A 16680-nucleotide genomic window follows, 5' to 3' on the forward strand; every position below is an offset into this window, starting at 1 on the left:
GTGTTACCTGTTATTTCCCAGCGTGTTAGTTTGTCAAGCACTCTGGGCGACCACTCTCGGTTACAGGCCTTGACCAGATCAAGTGCTGCCATTTCAACATGTTCGCCCTTCTTTTGAGCATCGTCCAAGATTTGGCCGAGAGAGGCCAGATATTTGCCAGTTACGTAAAGCCTGTCCACGTTAAATTTCGGACACCCAAATAATGGCAGCAAAAAAAAGTTACTCATAATTCAACAAAAACAATTGTTTATTTCAGAATAAAAGAGATATCTACAAAATAAACAGTTGACAAGGATGTTAATCCTTCTTTCTGTAAAATTCTCGAACTTTCTGTGGTACACCCGCCATCCGTGTCCGAAATTTATCGTGGACAGGCTTTATCCTGGCCGGAAGGCATGCTGCCGATGGTCCACCTTTTTCTTCTCCATGAGATGCTCTTTCAGTCTGTAGTTTGCCATTCTTTTCATGAGTTTAGCCACGCAGCTCGTCAGAGTGATTAGCCGGTAGCTTTCAATATCGTTAGCGAGGCCAGAGCTGAACTTCCAGCTATCAGAAAGAGTACCGGCGGACCACTCATTGTTGATGGTTGCCAGTAATACGGCATTACCGCTCGGAGAAATATTTTTCAGCATCAGGTACCCGGTTTCGTCGGACCCAGCTAATTTACCCTTTGCTTTTTTGAGGGCGTACCAAGCTCTTTAAGCAAGAAAGCACGATTGGAAGGTTGACCTTTGTCTGGGGGAACCGCTGTTTCTGGTTGCGGGTGGCGTTTGAGGAACAGTTCGGGATATTTTCGAATGGATGAGAGTTCATGGAAAGCATCCTCCAGTACGTCGGCTATGAAATCCGAGTCGTTTGTTGTAATGGATCATTAAAATAACCAAAACGGCCGCTATGGAAAGCATAGATAGCGCCACCGTAGCCTTGTGTGTTTGACAGAACAGTAATGCGGTCACAATGTTAAATCCCATATACAGTGGCGCCTTTGTTTTGATGTGGTGAGCACTGACAAAAACTACCTTCAATGATCCATTTTTAGAGCCATACCTTTGGACCGTCTTTTGCCAATTAAAGCAGTTTATGCGCCGCCAGAGCACAGACAACGACTGGTCTTCGGTAATGCCATCCAGGAAGTCTGTCCAGGATTTGTCTTTGGCCTCCCGAATCACCTGACGGCAGGTGTTACGGACGACCTGGTAGCTTTCTTGGACATAGTTCCAATCCGCATGGTCTTCGTGAAGTCTCCATTTTTCCCGTTGGAGGGCCCGTAGCGCTTTCCTGCGGGCCTTGACTGTTTTTTGCTTCGTCGGTCCACAAGTAGAGCGCGCGACGTCCCGGGTTGGGGCTTGTTTTAGGGATGGTGGTAGGCGCAACTTCGCTAATGAGGTCCGAGACGGACATGGGAGGGAGGACAAACAGCGCGCTTGCCGCGTTGTTTCGGGTGCCGAAGTGCTTTCCAGGGTTAACGTAATCGGTGCGTGATCGCTCTCTCGGAGATCACTCTCCACCGACCAGAGGAAGCGGTAGGTGATATGAGTTGATACTAGGGAGACGTCAATCGTAGGATCGACTCGTCGACAGGAGAAGGTTGGGAACCGTCGTTAAGGATTGATAAGACGAACTGGCTTGCAACATTGACAATGATAGAGCCACGCGCACAGTTGCGGCGGCTGCCACAAGATTGATGGTGGCCATTGATAGCGCCTAGGATCATCATTGGCTCTGGAATTTGCTTAAGAGCGTCCCGACTCAAGGATTTGAAGTTGGACTGCTTGCCGTTCGGTGAATAAATGGAAGCTACCGAGACGGGGAAGGGCCACGGGAGGCGATCGCAACAATCGGTAGATCAGTGTCTAACTTGATCTCGCTAGCGGAGATTTCGACGGCCTCTCCGATGGCAACCGAGGCGGCAACCGAGGATGGCGTAATTCTTGAAATGCCATAGGTATTTTTTGCCTATTGTATTGTTCATCACTGCGGGTGTTGCTTTATAGATCTCTTGTAGAGCCAGAACCACGGGCTGCTGATCCCGCACCAACATGTCCACTTCCACGGAGATTGTGAAAGAAGCCTTTTGCATTGGCGATTCGGCCACCGGGTACCATATACGGGCGGGTTCTAATGGAGACGATGTTCTGGGAGGGACTTGGGCTCGTGTTCAACGAGTAGGTAGGCTTGGTTGATACATTTAACAAAAGTTTTCAGTTGGCATGTTTTCCTTGGAAATTGAAAAATTACTAGATTGTACCAATTTTAACACCAGGCAAAAATTCTGATGAAGCTTCCAGCTATCGTCCAATCAGCTTACTATCCTCCATTAGTAAACTTTTTGAACAGAATAGAGTGTCCATTTCCCGGCCATTTTGCTCGTCCCGGGATTCGGGACAAAAATCTTAGCTTGTCCCGGGAAATCCCGGGATCCCGGGATTTATAAAATTTTCAATAAAACTAGTATTTTGGTAGAAATTAAAGTACAAATCCAACAATACAATTTTTTTAAATGAAATAAATTATAACAAATCATATTCCATATGCTCATAATTCAGTTCGAAATTTCATTTGTAGCATTTCAAGACTGATTTCAAATCATTATAATTATAACAGTCATTTATATCGCATCGACATAAAAGATTCAAATTTATGTGATTGTGGACCATTCTATGAAGACATTGATCATATAATTTTTCATTGTTCAAGATACGTTATACCAAGGAATAAGTTTTTAAAACAAATTCAAAATTCAAATCATACTACTCCAACATCTGTTAGAGATATTTCAGGAAATGTAAATCTATTATGTGTGATACTTGTCTTTTTTTTCGTACGTTTCTTTTCAGCTTTGAAGAACAGTTTTCTATATGTGATAACTTAACTATATAGGTCCTCTCCTAGGACCTTTCACTTTTTCAAGGATTTGGCTCTGCTATGGATCAATGCCGTTTGAGCCTCTTATTGTTAAGATTGCTTATTTTGTAATGTTTTTAGAAAAGATGAAGAGGTTTTGTGCCTTTTGGAGAAAGATTTCGGTAAGAAATCACTCAAAGGAGTTTTTCCCTCTTCCAAAATTTCAAGTTAAAAATAAATAAATAAATAAATATTCCATATTTGGTTTCGTATTCTGTTGAAGTAACTTAACGAAAATCAAAACTTTGCTAGGTATGCTAGGGATTTATTCAAATTCTTTATAATACTTTGAATGGAAATATGGTAACAAATTAAGTCATAATAATAAAGCTATTTGCTTCAGACATTTGAAAACTCATCAATACTTCAGACAAAAGACACAATTGAAGATAATTAAAGGATTTTTTTTTAGAATATCATGTTAGAAGTTGATAACTGAAAATTATTGACTGAAGTTTAGATGTACTTTGAAATTCGCTTTCTCAGAATTGGCTTATAAAAATAGCTTATGTTGATTAGAAAAGCAATTAGGCTACGTAGCCCGTCATTCGTTTTGGCAGCCATCAACATGGCTGCATCAAATTGCAGCTCGCAATTTCAAAGTGATAAAACTCAGTCAACATAAGTAATATTGATCATAATCACTACTTGCGCTCACATGCAGAAAGTATGCTGATACTTTTTCAGCAATGTCAGTGCAAAACCAAGTGATTTTCTTCAATTTGCAATCGTGAGATTAATTAGCCATAATCATCGATGCCCAGTACAAATTTCAATGAAGGCCTACTTCGCCTTAAAACTTTGCAACTAGACAAATAAAAATATGTGTTTCTTACTTAGTACATTGGTATGGAAAATAATTACTCTTTTCAATGATACTTTTCTATTTTATCAAATAAGAAAAACGTCAATTTATTGCATTTGACTTAAGTGGTTTTCATCCAATTCTACGTACATGTCGGGAATCCCGAGATTCCCGGGATGTCAGAACTAAAATCCCGGGAAACGGGAAATCCCGAAATTTGTCAAATCCCGGGATTTCTTGTCCCGGGATGTCCCGGGATGGACACTCTAGAACAGAATAATGGTCCGCATCCAAGAAAATAAAATTTTAAATTAATAAACTAGTGAAAGGGGTTCCAATAAATTGGTAAGATGAAGTTAAGTACTAAGGGATCAGGCTAAATAGACATTTATCTTTCGAAAATCACATTTAAGGCATTCAAGGTGATGACTGAGACAAACTGACCCTCTTCGAAGGCAAGTAGCCTCAAACGACTCAGGAGCACGGCAAAAATGAGCATCCGCAAGAGCAATGGGCTATGGCTTATGGAAAACGATTGGACCAACAGCAGAGCACTCTCCTACCTGCTCGGTGTGAGAGTAAAAGAGTAGAATAGAGTGAAAGTAGATGTACATATAGATCAGTTGAAAATTGATCTGTATCTGTAAAGAAGTAACAGATCAACTGATTCCGGCACAGTAGTGGCCACTAGCACAAAGTGCCTTCAATATAAGAACATAAGGGAAAAAAACTGTAAGGCCGTCTTCAGTGTCGTGCACTAGACTCAACTTGAAGAAATCCATCGTATACACACACTATATCTTCAAAAATACCCGTATCTGTCGAAGGATACAAACTCTAGTGGACTTAAATGGTATAGTACTAAATTCGGTTTTCATTTACTTACTTACAGCTAAACAGCTCTAAGATTTAGTATCATTGAAATTTTGTCTTAAGAACAAGCTTTTGATCTTCAAACACATTTTCAGGCCAGCCATGTTGTATACTGTACCAATATGGGCTAGCTGTTGTAATACCAGGAAAAAAAGCTCTGCAGTGGATTCAAATTCAAATTTTGAAAATGATTTTGAGGCTTTTTCACTGCTATAGTGGAAATGAGTTACATAGAATATTCTATGTTGAAACATTGGAACAAATGTCGAATATAATTAATAAATATTTTATTAAAAAAATCCTTGCAATCTTCTATTGTCACGAATGAAGCGTTTTATATTTAGGTTAACCAAATATAAAGCGTTTTTTTGTATAAGCAGGTGAAATCAACTCATATGTAAAAAATCTGAACTGCTACGGCAAATGAAATGTAATATGTTGTTAAAAAAATGTAAATAAAAGCATAATTTAGTTTTACCAAATTAGGATGATAGTGTTGTGTAATACAGAAAAATTGTTTAAAAAAAATTATACCATTAAAAGAATAAAAGAGAATACAGAAAAAAAAATGAAATGATATAATTGTGTTATGCATTTCCTATCGGGCTTCTCGGTCACAGCTGAATGGCTTTGAGGAGTCGTTTGTTTATCGTTCTGCTACAGAAATGCATCAGACAGGGTGTTGCAATTTCTTGTCCGGTCCGGATGGTGTGCTATGGCTCAGCCGTTGATTGTCCTTGACAGCGTTCAAAGTCAGATCAATGAAAGCCGGTGGTTTTTATTTTGCGGCTATTTTTGGAAAGGCTCACAGTCTGTCAGCAGCATTGTCTAATAGTAAACACGAAACCAGTTTTCGCCGCTAGTTCCGATGCATAATAAGCTCCGAATAGGCTGTGCTATATATTGTGGATTATCATAACAAGTTCGCTCACCTGTTGTTCGGAGATTCGAAGCTCTCCGAAAACCACCTTCTGGATCGATTTACCGAGCAGGATCAGGCAGCAATAGGCCATGTTGATCAGAGTCTGTGGAGAAAGGAAAAAATAAAACAAACGGAAAATTAGAAGGTGATAAAATATATCATTATTTTAAATGTTAATTGCGCTCAAATTGCGGAAGAAAAAATACGTTCTTTAACAGTAGATTGGACTTAAGAATGTAAAACAGAGGTAAACGAATGGTTGCTGCATATTCACATTTGAAGCATGAATACTAATGAGAATTATGAACACTAAAACCAGAGATAGTGTTAATTCTAATCTTGAAGTCTGTTGCATTGGTAATTTAAATGTAACACAGAAGTTAGGATCAGCTCGTATGATGAGAGTTGTTTAAATTCGAATCTTCGAATTATTCAAACCGCACGAAAAACAGCTCCAATACACGAAGCAGGAAGTAAATATTACCAGCAAAACATCATCAGCACAACAGCTGCTCTTGAAGCCCCGGACGAAATCCCACCAACAATCGACAATTCTTCATCCATAAGTAGACCCTCCTCTTCCGTTCGTTCGTAGGTTCGTGTCTTCCCTACAGTAAAGTAGGTACTAAGCCACTTCAATGCCACCAATGACGATCAAACGTCAGCACTGGTAAGCGATAAGTCATGGTACCCGTTTGGGCTAATTCGCACCCACTGCCTTCTAAAACGGCGCATTGTTACGTTTCGGACATTGTTAAGGTGAAAATGAATCGAAGCCGAACTTCAAGTATACAAGAGCACGAATTTGAAGGACCGGACAAGTTGAAAACCAACCGATCAAATTTTCAGCGTCAATGACTATCTGGTTCTCCAGATTTGTACTCTTGAAAATTCTAAGTGTGGCTGTCAACCCATTGGACGCAGTGGCTTAACCTCCCCAACAAAAATGTGTGGCTTCGATGTATCTTCACCTTATTTAAGGTGATCCCGATTGAAATTTATCTTTAAAAACGACGCTTCTCGCACCAAAAAACCCCCGCGGGGTGAATGCATCCATCCGATTCGGTCCGGTGCGAAAAATTTCAAATTCCAATCCGAACGGACTTACAATAGGCCGTTAACCTGTGTGCTCTGGCTAGCTGTGAGCTGACTGTGTCGTTGTCTCGACAGTCCGTCAGTCTCGCCCGCCACCAGTCGGTGTTGTTCAACTTAGCCATTGGAAGCATTTTCAAAGTCAAGTTCAACCAAACTATCGCACAGTGGCCCAAAGCTGATTAAAAGTAAAAATATCAAGTTGTATCTCTGATGTTTTTATTGCTTTCTTTAGTTTAGAATAGCAATGCCCAAAAGTTTCAATTCGATTAGTAAATGTTTCGATTATTTACATCAAGGAAACTGTAGAAATGTCAGCTAAAGTTGACCATTTTGATTTTTTTTTTCAAATTTCTTGGTTTTTGTTCCATCAAAATTGCTGTTTCTGTAGAAAACCTCAACCAGATCTAGATCTACCGGCCTCATTTCAAAAATTAAAATAATGTATTTTTTATTTGAGAAAATCACCAAGTGTATAACATGGAGCTTCTGCCAACAAATTTTCAATTTTTCGAAGCTTTCTCAAGATGTATAAGAGCATTATCATCAACTAATAAAATCGAAAACCACCAAAAGTTTACTCACGCTATTTTGCCTCCAATTGGTATGGAAATAATTACATTTCAATAAGTTTCAAGACATTGATACACTTAACGAAATATGCTTCTCAAGCCGACTCTTCTTCATATACCTACCGAAAATATTGAGTGTTTGCCTTAAAATTTCATGCAGAGCGAATAAATAAGGATTTTTGTACGATTCGAGTGAGAGTTTGACTCTTGGCCAGCATTTGTATGGAGTGCGACCACTGTACAATCGGTGGCTAGAGTTGAACTGTGTATGGTAGCGGTGGGATGCGGTGGGGCCCCAGAGTGATTAGCAAAATTTAATGCTAAATCCATCGTTGGAGCTGTGGGTGGATACTCATACACTGGAAGCTCAATTTATGAACTTGATCGGAGATACGTAAATATATTCATCTAGAGTCTGATCATTAGAAATTTATCTTCAACATTTCAAGAAATTATGCTTTTTAAGGACGAAAGCATTTTATTGACATTTGAGAACCTTGACAAGACTTAAATATACGCTAATTTCATGGACTTAACAACAATCTTCTAGAATATATACGTTCAATCTACTGGCGTAATTGACTAACTTTTGGAGTTTTTCAATATGAAACATTTCCTATTCTCTATAGCCTATTCAAGTTTCGCGATTTTCCTCATAGCGTTAGCTTGAGAAATTTATTACTGACTTATGAAAATCATCAAACTAACAAGACTGAACAATAACACTGCGGAACACGTTTTTGTCTCAAGCACCAAAATACCGCTATTTACTCAATTGTAGAATCCATTGTCGTTTCCAAAAATATCACAGCACGTTTAGTTTTTAAGATATTGGCTTTTGAAAATGCAAAAATTGTCAATTTTGGCCAACTTGCATGCAAGTTCGCCAGCTTGTAAGGCAATTTATTTGCATAATTTGCCACAGAATTCAAACTTTATGTGTATAACAATACTTATCGACAAAGTTTATAATACTTTCAATGCGAAAAATTTGTGTTTTGTTTAAAAAAGTATTGCATTTTCCCATATAAGAGAAACAAATAATTTTGTATGGAGACAGCAAACATGTCGAAAAAATCGGTTTAATCTAAATTTGATTGCGCAATTTCATCCAGATTTAATCCAAAATGAAAGTTTAGGTGCAAAATAGCATACTTAGTAGATTAGATCACAAAAAAGTTTGATAAATTATACTTTAATTCTATGGAAACATCAATAAAATCAGTGTTTTATACAACTTTGGCGACCTGTAGCTAAAAATTGTGTCGTGCTGGAACATTTCTGAAAATGGCATAAGAATCAGCAACCCCAAATCAACTCGAGACACATAATTTGATCCATGAGATACGCAAAAATGTCATTTTTGTTACGTTGTGTAATCATCGTGGCGCCAAATCAAAATTATTATTATTTCTGAAAAAGTAAAGAATTTTTGCCTCAGTGTAAGACTCAGGATACACAAGCGTAACCAGTGGTCTATTGATAGTTTTAGAATATGACACAGTCCCTTAACCATTAACCCTCTAATACACAATTTTTTTACAAAACTTTTGTAAATACGAAAATTTCATTTTCAAAAACAGATTAAAAATAATTTAACCCTTTGGGGCCGGCGCGGTCATATATGACCGCAGTACAAAAAAGGCTGTAAAAAAAGAACCAATGAACAAATGTATATACTGTCTTCGGCAAAGTTGTCCCAAATATACTCTTTTATCAGAGAAAAATATGAAGTAGCCTTTATGACCTAATTGACAACCTAGAACATCCTGAACATCCTGAAGTTTGGAAAATTGAACTATAAGTACATACGAAGCGTGAAATGCTGTTTGTGAACATAAATGATGTTCAGGCTAGATAAAACAGAATTACTCTTTTAACGAAAACACTATTTCACTTGCTTTGCTATGTCCTGGGATGTTCTAGGACGTCCAAACTGTCCTGAAGCACACTCTTTGAAATCTCAACAACCGTATCAGTAATTGTCTGGGTTAAAAATATTAACATTACAAATTCAAATAGAATCTACCAACCTCTGAGAATCTCAAGAGATATTTCAAGGAACGTTTGGGATATTCCAGGCCCTCCAAATTACCCTGGAGTTCAGAACTTCAGGTCTACACTTGTTCCAGTAGTTATTCTCGCTAAACTGAGTGAAGTTATATAATCTACAATGTTTACTGAACCTTGTCACGGATCAAAAGGCTACTTCAAGAAACGTTTGAGGTATTCCAGGCCCTCCAAATTACCCTGGAAATCTGAATTTCATGTCTACATTTATTCCAGTAGTATTTCTTGCTAAACTGGGTGAAGTTATATAATCTACCATGTTCACTGAACTTTCGCACGTATCAATAGGATGTTTTAAAGAACGTTTGGAGTATTCCGGGCCCTCCAAATTACCCTGGAGTTCAGAACTTCAGGGCTACACTTATTCCAGAAATTTATCTCGCTAAACTGAGTGAATTTATAAAATCTTTCCTGTTCACTAAACCTTCGCAAGCATCAATAGGCTGTTTCAAGGAACGTTTGGGATATTATAGGTGCTCCAAGTTACCCTGGAGTTCAGAACTTCAGGTCTACACTTATTCCAGTATTTTTTCTTGCTAAACTGAGTAAAGATATATAACTCTCCAAGTTTACTGAACCTTATCACGGATCAATAGGCTAATTCAAGGAACGTTTGGGGTATTCTAGGCCCTCCAAATTACCCTAGAGTTCGTATCTTCAGGTTTACATTTGTTTCAGTAATTTATCTCACTAAACTGAGTGAAGTTATATAATCTAACATGCAACCATCTCATGGATCAATAAGCTCTTTCAAGGAACGTTTGGGATATTCCAGGCCGTCCAAATTACCCTGGAGTTCAGAACTTCAGGTCTGCACTTGTTCAAGTAATTTATCTCGCTAAACTGAATGAAGTTATAAAATCTAACATGTTCACTGAATTTTCTCACGGATCAATTAGCTGTTTCAAGGAACGTTTGGGGTATTCCGAGCCACCCAGATTACCCCGGAGTTCAGAAATTCAGATCTACAATCTACGAGGAAGTTATTTAATGTTCACTGAGCTTTCTCACGAATCAAAAAGATATTTCAAGGAACGTTTGGAGTATTCCAGGCCCTCCAAATTACCCTGGAGTTCAGAACTACAGGTCTACCCTTGTTCCAGTAACTTTTCTCGCTAAAGTGATCAAAGTTTTCCCTTTGGGGCCGGCACGGTCATTTATGACCGCAGTCGGAAAATGGCTGTATAAAAACAACCAATGAATAAAATTTACTGTCTTCGGAAAAGTCTTTACAAATATACTTCCCTGTCAGGGAAAATTTTTAGGTATGCCTTAATGTCCTACTTGGCAACCTAGAACATCCTGAACATGCAGAAGTCTGACAAATAGAATAATTGGTTTAAAAGTAGCTTAAAATGCCTTTTGTAAATACAATTGATGTTCATACTTGGTAATACAATCCGTAAATTACCGTAGAATAATGAGAATTTTCGTAGCTTTCTGTAGAAAATATACATTTTCCGTAGAATTATCTTACGGATCCGTAGAAAGTGCTCAATTCCGTAGATCTACGGAAATTTCCGTAGATCTGGCAACGCTGCAAATAATAATATTTTCAACTCAAACGGAATCTATTGACCTCTGAGAATCTCAAAAGCTTTTGCAAACTATCCTGGAGCTCAGAACTTCAAATCTGCCCTTGTGACAGTGTTTTTTTCGCTAAATAGAGTTCAGTTGTATAATCTACCAGGTTATATAGGGTCCCCATAGCCGAAGCTGTAAAGACGCGGGTATTCATCATGACCATGCTGAGGGTTCCGGGTTCAATTCCCGGTCGGTGAAAATATTCTTGACTGCCTTGGGCATAGAGTAAAGGGTGTCCACGATGAAATTGCCACACACAAAATTGATTCGCAAAATTCGAGTTTTCATCCGATTGCCATCAAAACTTCAGGGATTGAGAAATAACTATTAAACTTCATTTCACCATTTTACTCGTATTTGATTTACAGTCCATACGTAAATGCCCGCACCTTGGCCTCAACCCCGGCCATGAGATTCTGCACAACCTGTGAATCAACCGTTTTTTGCATGTAAACCCATACTTTCATGGACAACGAAACATATGTGAAGGCCGACTTCAAACAGATCCCCGGCAACCTGTTTTTCACGGCCAAGGATAAGTTCAGCGTTCCGGAGCATGTCCGCATTCAGAAGAGGTCCAAATTTGCGAAGAAATTCCTGGTTTGGCAAACCATCTGCACGTGCGGGAAGCGGAGTGCACCTTTCGTGACCTAGGACACGATGAACGAACAAGTGTACATGAAAGAGTGCCTCCAGAAGCGGCTGCTCCCTCTCCTGAAGGCCCACAACGTCCCAACAATCTTCTGGTCAGATTTGGCCTCATGCCACTACTCCAAGGACGTGCTGAAGTGGTATGCGGATAATAAGGTCAATTTCGTGCCGAAAGTGTTCAACCCTTCCAACACTCCGGAGCTCCGCTCCATCGAGAAGTACTGGGCGATTATGAAGCAGCACCTTCTTATCACACTTAAATTATTTTGCCGACCTCAGCAAACGGATTGCCGAGAATCCAACAGCTGAGATTTCGGTAAAAAAAATTGCCGAATGTCGGTAAACTTTTTACCGAAATATCGTTAAAATTTTACCGAATCTCGGTAAACCAATTTTTTTACCGAGATTTCGGCAAACGTTACCGAGATTTCGGCAAACGTTACCGAGATTCGGTAATGGTTTACCGAAATCTCGGTAAAAGTTTTGCCGAGATTCAGCAAATATTTTACCGAGATTCGGCTGTTGGATTCTCGGCAATCCGTTTTACCGAAGTCGATTTCGGAAATTAAGTGTGTAAACGACCTAAGGTAGTGGAGACAGTCGAGGAACTGAAGAAAGTATGGGTTCACATGCAAAAAACGGTTGATTCACAGGTTATGCAGAATCTTATGGCCGGGGTTAAGGCCAAGGTGCGGGCATTTCCGTATGGACTGTTAATCAAATACGAGTAAAATGGTAAAATGAAGTTTAATAGTTATTTCTCAATCCATGAAAATTTGATGGCAATCGGATGAAAACTCGAATTTTGCGAATCAATTTTGTGTGTGGCAATTTCATCGTGGACACCCTTTATCTTCGTGCCTGCCACACTGTGGAAGTACTCAAAGAACACTAAGCTGAGGAGCAGGCTTTGTCCCAGTGGGGACGTTACGCCAAGAAGAAGAAGAAGAATCTACCAGGTTCACTGAACTTTCCGTGTGATCAAATGGTATTGCTAAATACTTTTGAGATACTCAGGGTCATCCGCAATGCCCTGCAGCAGTCCCTGAAATCTACAGTCGTAGCCTAGTCCGTAACAGCAGTTGTTTTCGCTTACATAACCAATCGAAATCTGTGAACCTGGGGGTCGGCTCTGGTCGCATGGTTTGCTGCTAGGGTTTGATTAACATCAATAAAGAGGAGTAAATATCAATAGAATGATTCGTTTGGGGAACAAAGGAGATTGGTAAGCACTGATGACGCTTAACGAAATTTCGGTAAGTTTAGTGTTCACTGTGCTTGCACTTTGAGCTGTCAACCCAATCGCGAAGTGTCCTCATGGATAGTCTTATAGTCCACACTGCCATCTGTTGCAAGAACCGCGCGAAACACAGTCTGCCATGATGGATTTTTAGTTGACGTTTGCCTAACACGCACACTACTACACGAATTGCCTGTAAGTTTTGTTCGCATCATTCAGCAACGTGTACACTATCAAAAGTCAAAGCGGTCGAACACTAGCGCCTCTGGTGGAACGTCAAATGAAATTCAAATTCATCGTTAAACGCATGTACCATGAGCTTCTCAAGAGTGTTACGTCTGTTCGTCTGTGACAGTACAATAGTGACGCCTCTAAACGGATAGTCGTGTTGCACAATTGCAAAAAAGAAGTAGAGCTCGAGATTCGTATGACGATTACCGGATCTTTTCGTAAAGGAAAGAGTCTTGACTTCCTTGGGCACAGAGTATGGTCGCATCCCTGCCACACGATATATCCATGCAAAAAGGTCATTAGCTTAGAAAGATCTCAGGTAATAAATGTGGAAGTGCTAAACTAACACTAAGCTGGGAAACCAGCTTCCTCCCAGTGGGAACGATATGCCAAGAAAAAAAGAAGATTCGTCGACAAACACATTTATTCAAAACGTGTTTCTACTCGTTTACGCATTTAAACTCTACTGACGTTTTCACAAATTGTTCTCAAACAAAAGGTGAAAAGCAGGGGGGTTGAAAACAGTATATTTTTACGTGACATAATTTATGGATGCTTCCCAATAGATGTCGCTAATTATGACTGGAAACTTTGTCGAATACACCATGTTTCGAAAGTGCTTCGTTTCGTGATTATTAATTTATTATCACTAAATCCTGACTCTCATCGCGTTAAAGATCTTATGTACTGAACATCCCGACAAGTTAGATAATCTAGAACATTCGAAATGATCTGATAATATTTGCTGAACACTCAGAAGGTTCAGAATATACGGTAGATTACAGTTCATCACCTTGTATGATGAACAAGGTTGTTATTACAAGCATAGACTTCAAGTTATGAACTCAAGAGCAGTTTGGAAGACCTAGCATTTCCCAAAAAAATATTTGTCATCATTTCTTGTTATGTTTAGCATTTTGAGCACCAAAACTATTGAAAGGCGTTCAAAAAACTGTATAATAGTTCTTTTAAAAAATCAGGCCCCAAAGGGTTAATACCACCAGACTCCTCATCTGTGACAGGTTGATTGTAGAAAAATATAATATGTACACATATTTGTATTACAAATTAAATGGAACCCAAGCATTTGTAGGCTACAAAAATGTTTCAAAAGTCATAAAAACACTCCTAATATGCGTGTTATCAGGCAAGGTTTAAGCCAAAAATAAAGTCATTTTGATCTCCGAGCTACGCAACAATACACAAAATTTCAAAGTTCAAAGTCTATAGGCGGGGTTGGGTATTAGAGGGTTAATATAAGTTATCGGAGTATTGTATTGATTGTACGGTTGTTCTTGATCTTCCAAGAACTCTATAAAATAGACCATAGATTCTTCAAGCGTCAGAAATTGTATATCGATAAGGGTGTCCCAAAATTTCACTTTGTCATAAAACTTATGAGCTCAACTTAGAAGCTAAGAAACAAATAATCAAACTTTTGTATGGGAGAAACTTTGAGAAATGATGTTTAGAGGTGGCTCTGTTGAGATCTATGGAAAATGTATTTTTCTCGTGAGTAATATCAATAAAATATATATGGTTTAGCAAAATTTTGCAAAACTTATTATTTTAATAGTATTTTTGCAATTTATCATCGTAATAGGCTGTTTTTTCATCACGCTAATCTGTTAAGGAACGGCCTACTTTCCTGCACTGAAGTATGCAGTGCGGGAATAGTCATTACGCAACTGAAACCAGTGCTGTAATGATTCATTACGCAACGCTTTCTCATTACGCAACTGTTCTGTTTTATTACCATAAAAATAGTGTTCTGTTAAATTGTTCAGCTTTCTTGTGGTGATTTAAAGGTGGACCAAAGACAATGTAGGTTCATATGGAAATTACTATGGAGAAGTTTGGAGAAATGTTCAAAATACGCTAGTACTGTTATGTAAGTACAAACTTATTATTCCATAGTGAAAACTCATACTTCAAACGTTAATAAAGCAAATTGTTAAATCACCACCTAGAGTGCTGAAAATTTCACAGTATACTTTTTTATGGTAAGGATGGTAAAAAATATATGGGAGATTGGATTTTCAAACATTTTTCAATTTCGAACTGCCCTAATGCCCAGCCCAGCGTATCCTTCCAGCTTTGGCCACCTTCTGGCTACTGGGTTCGCCGTAGAGCTGGGTGAACTCGTGGTTCATCCTTCACCGCCACACACCGTGTTTTGCGCGCCACCGAAAAACGTCCTGAGCACTCGGCGTTCTAAAAACCCCAGAGCTTGCAAGTCCTCCTAGAGGATAGTCCACGTTTCATACCCGTGTAGAGGACTAACGGTCTAATGAGCGTTTCGTATATCATGCATTTGGTGTCTTCTTAAATCTTTCTTGACCGCAGTTTCTTCTTGAGCCCATAAAAGGCAAGACTTCCACTGATGATGCGCTTTCGTATTTCACAACTAACGTTGTTGTCAGCCGTCAGCAAGGATCCGAGGTAGACGAACTCGTCAACCACCTTGAAAGAATCCCCGTCTATCGTGACACGGCTTCCTAGGCGGGCCCTCTCGCGCTCTGTTCTGTACTTTATTTTAGACGCATTCACCATCAGTCCGACTCTTGTTGCTTCGCGTTTCAGGCGTCCATGCCCATATCCATGTCGTCCACGTAGAAGACAAATTGTCCGGATCTCGTGAAAATCGTATCTCGACTGTTAAGTCCGGATCTCGTGAAAATCGTATCTCGACTGTTAAGTCCGGATCTCCGCATGACACCTTCAAACGCAATATTGAACAGCAGGCACGAATTGAAGTGTTCGCCCGAGATCATCACACAGTTTTGCACACCGTCGTTGCTTAAATCAATCTTGTGAGCTTCCCGGGAAAGCTGTTTTCGTCCATGACCTTCCATAGCTCTACACGTATGCCGCCTTGAAATCGATGGACAGATGGTGCGTAGGGAACTGGTAATCACGCATTTCAGGAGGATTTTCCACACGGAAAAGATCTGGTCCGTTGTCGTGTGGCCATCGATGAAACCTGCTTGATAACTTCTCACGAACTCGTTTGCTATAGGTGATAGACGACGAAAGGTAACCTGCGATAACAGGGCGGCGTTTAGGATAGTGATTGTTCGATGGTTTTCACGCTCCAATTTGTTGCCTTTCTTGTTGGTGGGGCTTGCTTCCACTCCTCAGGTAGCTGTTGCGTCTCCCATATTCTGACTATCAGCCGATGCGGCCAACCTCTCCGGGCCCATCTTGATGAGTTCGACTCCGATGCCATTCTTGCCAGCGACCTTGTTGTTCTTGAGTTGTTGAATGGCATCCTTAACTTGCCCCAAAGAGGGAGTTGGTTGGTTTCCACTGTCCGCAGTGCTGATGGAACCATCGCCTTCACTGTCCTGACCTTTTGTGCCTGTGTTCTCTGCGCCATTCAGGTGTTCATCGTAGTACTGCTTCCACCTTTCAATCACCTCGCGGCCATTCGTCAAGATGCTGCCATCTTTATCCTGGCACATTTCAGCTCGCGGCACGAAGCCTTTGCGGGGTGTGTTGAGCTTCTGATAGAACTTCCGCGTTTCTTGACAACGGTGCATTTTTCTCCTCCAGAACCACCTGGAACTTCTCGTCAAACCAATTGTTTCTCGAGCTCCGTTCCACATATCCGACAACGCTTTCTGCAGCGTCATTAATGGCTACTGTTGCTGTTCTCCAGCAGTCCTCAAGAGGGGCCCTACCGAGCTCGCCCTCAACCTGCAACGCTACTTCAAGATGCTGCGCGTACGCATTG

The 16680-nt window shown here is 39.9% G+C and overlaps 1 protein-coding gene across 3 annotated transcripts in view; it reads right to left on the reverse strand.

Annotated features, from left to right (window-relative positions):
• Window positions 1–16680, reverse strand: part of LOC5567142 (E3 ubiquitin-protein ligase AMFR) — a 167881-nt gene that overhangs the window by 82047 nt on the left and 69154 nt on the right. For all 3 annotated transcript variants that reach the window (XM_001651489.2, XM_021841088.1, XM_021841087.1), the window contains exon 3: window positions 5515–5607. In XM_001651489.2, coding sequence (XP_001651539.2) covers window positions 5515–5607 — 93 coding nt within the window. The remainder of the gene's footprint in view (window positions 1–5514; window positions 5608–16680) is intronic.

The sequence above is a fragment of the Aedes aegypti genome, chromosome 2, assembly GCF_002204515.2.
Source record: "Aedes aegypti strain LVP_AGWG chromosome 2, AaegL5.0 Primary Assembly, whole genome shotgun sequence".
Taxonomy (NCBI): domain Eukaryota; kingdom Metazoa; phylum Arthropoda; class Insecta; order Diptera; family Culicidae; genus Aedes; species Aedes aegypti.